General features: G+C 46.5%; 1 protein-coding gene across 1 annotated transcript in view; it reads right to left on the reverse strand.

The window, feature by feature from the left end:
• Positions 1 to 5,574, reverse strand: part of LOC101846021 — a 14,308-nt gene extending 8,734 nt beyond the window's left edge. The window contains exon 1 of the mRNA XM_005104534.3: positions 1,606 to 5,574. Within this exon, the coding sequence (XP_005104591.1) occupies positions 1,606 to 2,120 (515 nt within the window). The 5' untranslated portion in view covers positions 2,121 to 5,574. The remainder of the gene's footprint in view (positions 1 to 1,605) is intronic.
• Positions 5,575 to 5,597: the final 23 nt, after the last annotated feature.

The following is a 5,597-nucleotide window of genomic DNA, read 5'->3' on the forward strand; positions in this document are numbered from 1 at the left end:
AATGTTTGGGGATTACGAGCCAGTATGACCCTAGACCATAGTAATCACCACCATCATCGAACCATCATCACCGTAGCAACCATCATTAAGATATAATTATGATTTTCATCATCATCATCATCATCATTCTTACACGTACCTTCGTTATAATATTTATCATGATCGTCTAGGATGATGATGATGATGATGATGATGATGATGATGATGATGATGATGATGATGATGATGATGATGATGATGAGGATGATGAGGATGATGGTGATAATGGTGATGATGGTGACGACGATGATGAGAGGGAAGATGAATTTGGCAGCTTCACCGGTACACAAGTAAGAAATTTTATTTTATTTCTGTATAACACAAGAAACATGAACGACAAAAACTTTAACCTTTCAACTCTCCGCCTCTAGGCCCTACATAGCTTCCATGCTTTTAAAACCCCACAAGGTCTGTAGAAACGAGGAACAACTCTTTATCTTCATGATATATAGCCGAATTCATGACAGCTGACATTCTTGAAGAGATAATATTTTGCTTTCTAAGGTCTTGCCACTTGAACTCGACATGAATGATTATTATTTCTGTATCAATCTTCACTTCTCGACAACAAGAGCGTCAGAAAACAAGCTAAGTGCGTCATAGCGTAATAACTGGGAGAATTGTCCGTATTTATTATAGTGCACTATATTATATTACCGTATGTTATGTTATGTTATGTTATGTTATGTTATGTTATGTTATGTTATGTTATGTTATGTTATGACATAATGCCATGTTATGTTCTGTTAAGGTGCTCATATGACCTTATGCAGTTGCGAGCGCTGTAAAACCTTACTAAAACAAACAAACAATGGTATGTTATATTATTATGTTATGTTATATTATATTATATTGTATTATATCATAATGCATTGCATTGCATTATATGATAATAATATTACACAAGTTTGTCAAAAGTATATTTATATCATACTGGATCACCACGAAAGCAATCCTGATTTCTACCACCGACTGGGTATTATTTAACTTAAACTACAAAGAAATTTTCAAGGTTCCAGACCCATCTGACGTTGTCATATTAGAGATGGAGTTGAAGGCAGAAATCGCCCCCCCCCCCTAATCGTTCTTCCTCATCTAATGGTACCGGTCAAAACCGTCTTCATTAGCAGATATCGCCTGACAAAGTGTCACCATCCAGCTATCCGTATCTCTTGCTGCCCCTGAAACCCGCCCCTGCAGGGAAAAAATGATTGTTCTAAAAATGACATATTTGCACTTTTTTAATAATTCCCATTGTTGACGTCCTCGTCAGTACCGACTTTAAAGTTGTTGTTTTTTGTTGTAGTTGTTGTTGTTGTTGTTGTTGTGGTTGTGGTTGTGGTTGTGGTTGTGGTTGTTGTTGTTTTTGTTGTTGTTGTTGTTGTTGTTGTCGTTGTCGTAGTCGTTGTCTTTGTTGTTGTTGTTGTTGTTGTTGTTGTTGTTGTTGTTGTAACAGGATGATGATGATGATGATGATGATGATGATGATGATGATGATGATGATGATGACGACGATGACGATGACGATGACGACGACGACGACTAGAATAAAAACAAAAAACCCACCTGAAAGTGGCCAGCGCCCAGGTGACAGACAGCAGTGTGGTGAGCGCCACCACGTAGACAGCCCAGGCCCAGCCAGGCTCGTGAGCGTCAGAGAGAAGCAGGTAGCCCTGCAGGAGCAGCAGGGTACAGCCGGAGCTCAGAGCGAACGCCAGGCGCAGCACGATCATCTCCGCCAGCTCCGCCCTGGCCGTGGACGGTGGCGCCTCCTGGAGGACGGCGAAGTGACGAGAGATAAAGCCCAGCTGTAGCAGGTGGAGTATGGCAGTAGCCGTGACCTCGCACCCGCTGGCTGAGTCTCCCTTACGGCGGAGAGTGAGGACGGCCGAGGCGAGCTGGAGGAGGACAAGGGGGATGATAAGGAGTCCAGCAGCGACGCTGAACCACGGCGTCTTCAGCTGGCCTTGTTGGAGAAGTGCGTGGCACAATAGGCCGCTCGCTGCTAGTTCCAGAAGGTGGGAGATCAAAGACACCACCACGAAGACGACGAAGCGAGGGGAGAGCTGTGTGGACGTCATCTTGGCAGTTTTAGATTTTGTCTAGCTTCTTTTCCTTTCTCGTTATCCAGTGAAATACATCCGAGACGAAGCACAACATACACATTAGGAAAAATCAGTGGGAGCTATCCCGTGTCAACACAAGATGATGAATACATGTTTTTTCTTTTCATTTTTTTTTTGGAGGGATTCGACTGTAAATTTGTTGGAATCTGTACTTGATCAGGATATCATGAAATGGAACAAAAAAAGCGTCGTCTTCAGTTACCTTGACTCCGAAGAGTGAATGTTTGGGGATTACGAGCCAGTATGACCCTAGTTCAGGGAACTCGGCGGTCTGTGACGTCGATGCCTGAGATAACAGTGCGTATGCAAAGAACAGAGCATCAACGCACGCATGCAGAGGGCACCACTAGTTCCCACACAGAGGCACGGAAACTCTCACAACTGCTGGGGTATAATCCCTGTGTATCTAACACATCAACAGGTTGTAAGAACTGAGCTTTACGCAGCGTAGGGCGCCCGGAAAAGGCTGCTTTGTTGGGCTATCTAATTATAGTGTATCGCTTTACCGCCTCCTTGTTCGCGGCTTCTTGTTGGGATTAACAACTGCGGGTTTCAAGTTGCCTTCTCGCCGGGGCCACAGGGGTGTTGCCCGCTGAGAGAGAGGCATTGTTTCTGGAGTCGGACGACAACAACGGTGTCCCGGTGTCAAAAAGTTGATATCCTGACCTTTAACCCCCGAGAAAACAAACAGACGGGGGGGGGGGGTACCTCACTTCCAGGGGTGTCCCTACGCGGATAGATCTGATCTGTCAAGCTTGGCAAAAGAATTGTCCTTAGGTAACTGCGAGCTGATGATGTATAAGAAAACTATGCTACTATAAATCGTCTTCGCTATACACTGCCCGAGTTGTGATTTTTCCCGTGCGTGTTTTCTCCTGGCTACACATTAAAGTTTCACATTTCACCAGCGGTATAACATACCGTGACTGTTTATTGCTGCTTAGGTATGAAAGTTACTCCTTTCTCTGATCCCTACCGTGTCCAACGACCTACATGCCCCGGGTTTCCCCCCTGTGGCTAAAACACCAGCCAACCAGCTCACGGCAGTCGTTAAAGGGTCTATGTTTACACCTTTTTTGCTTGCCACTTCCGCCCACACAACTTCGTACGCTGCAAAACCCTGAGATTTACAGTTCGAGTCCAGGGTGTACCCACAAAGAATCAGGGAAGGATGCCGACATGGGAGTCCGCCGTAAGGCAACCCTTGCCTCTGCTCTGGCGTTAGTAAAAGCTCCCACGGATTGAGCCAAGCGTGACAAAAGACAGCTTTAAAACTCGCTGGCGCGAATATTTCGCCACACCATTAACATCTAAGGGGCCGTAGTAGCGCAGGCAAAGTTTCTTGTCACCCCCAACTGCAGGCTCGGCGCTGAGTTTGATCAAACACTGCGGACAAAAAGCCTCTTTCTTCACGGTGAGTGGCCAAACTGTTTAACTTTTACGTACATGACAAACAGAAACAGATGCTCAAGTCTTTACCCGAACAATTCAAGGCAATAGTGCGGAATTTACGGGCTGCATACATTCACACCAAGGCAATAGCAGGCCAGCAGAGCACAAATAACTTCTAATTCATGCACTCTCCTTTTCTGTTTCGGAACTTCTCCTCTCTCCAATGGTTCACCTCCGTGAACTGATGTCGTCACAGCCCAAAGTTTCGCTGATCCCCTGGGTACGAATCGAAGCACGATCTGTGTGTTGGAACAGACGATTTCAGGGTTCCTCTGGCACGTTCAGGGCGCGTAACTCAAGCCTGGTGTCAGTGTGTCGCTCCCGGCTACAGAGGTTGCCGAGCGCGAGAATCGCTAGCTTTTGTTTGCTGGATAAGTGGCAGCCCTACGTGAATAGCCTCCCGGGTCACACTCGTCCAGGGGCGAGAATTAAAATTTGATTGTCCGTGGAAGCTCGCAAAGGAGAAGTTATGTAAATCCTGAGAAGTAATTCCAGTTCCAGATTGGTCGTTTCTTGTGACCAAATATTGAGGTTAATTCTTTTTCTTTCTTCTTTAAGTCACAAAAGCACAATGTTCGTGTCGTCATAAACAGAGAGGAATTCCCCAGACCTGTAAAACATGAGATACCGCGGTCCTTTTCTCTTGCTCCTCGGACCACCCCCGTATTACCTCCGTTTTTCTATAGCAGTGCGTATTTATATTCCCGATCTTGTTTTATTCTGTAATCTGAGAAAACACTTGAGGGTTGGAAAACGTGACCTCACGCCTCATCCCCTGGTGGTCAAGCGTGAACGACGTACACAGTTCTCGGACACTAGTCAAACACTCCAAGAGAAGCGGGCCGGCCGTGTTGTTTCAGCAGTGCCTTGATCCTCTTGTGAGACCGGAGGCCAGTACAGTGACGCAAGTCCCAGGACATCCAACACAGGGAGGGCAGAACTGCTATGTCACCAATACTGACAGAAAAAATGTCACCTTTATTAACAATGTCGCAAATATTGCGAAAAAAACTTGTTTCAGGTATTAGCCAAATCAATAAAGAACAGAGAACACTTTGCTTGACAAGAAGGTATGTCCTTGATATGTTTTGCTGAGCTCTGTTTTTAAGCGGAAGAGTGTCATTTATTTCTACTCACAGCTAATGTATTCAAAACATCGTACACTTCCCAAAATGATAGTCTGTGACCAACACCTGCATTTGATATCCACAAACGTAGACTCTCACAATCCAGGAACACAAAAACAATGGATAAAATTCGAAATAAGTTTATGTCTTTTCAAAAATAATAAACTACACTCGTAATCGTATTTCCGACAAATAAAATATCCTTCACAGAGCAAGGTGGCCCAGTGGCGTTTGTTCCTTCCACCTGAACTTTGCAACAACACTGCGAGTGTCAGGGTCCGTCAATTCCCGTTCTGATGCTGATGAAATAAGGAAGCGCGCCAAACAACGTAGGGAACAGACACAGAATCTCCAGGTGAGAGCTGGACGGAGCCACAGCCTGACACAACCTGGACTCCAGTGAGCGGGAACAGAGCGGCGGACAATACTTTGACCACTGGCTACTTCCCGTGCCCCTGTGCCAGGCAGACAGGCAGGCAGGCAGCGCGGGCGGCCGGCTGGCAAAGCTTCCAAGCTAATCCTCTCTCGCCCACTGCGACGCGGGACGGCTCTGCCTAGTCAGGTATGACAAGTCGGGTGGACGAGGGGCGATCTGCAAGGACCAGGCCCTCAGACTGGACAATAGACCGGACCTGCCCACGTCTCACAATGGCCGGCGATATCACAGGAGCTCGTTGCCTTGCGGCGGCACAATACCCAGCGCTTTTCCGCATCAGAGCTCTTGGGTTCCGGTCAGTGGACGGAGAGATTGGGCTAGACTGACCGGCGTAAGTGGACAGCCTTTACTTTGAGAGGTCTAAGTCCCGATGTGTGGGTGGATGCGGGCGGAGAGAGGGGTCGGGGGAATAAAACG

This window comes from Aplysia californica, unplaced genomic scaffold (assembly GCF_000002075.1).
Source record: "Aplysia californica isolate F4 #8 unplaced genomic scaffold, AplCal3.0 scaffold00423, whole genome shotgun sequence".
In the NCBI taxonomy this organism is placed as follows: Eukaryota; Metazoa; Mollusca; class Gastropoda; order Aplysiida; family Aplysiidae; genus Aplysia; species Aplysia californica.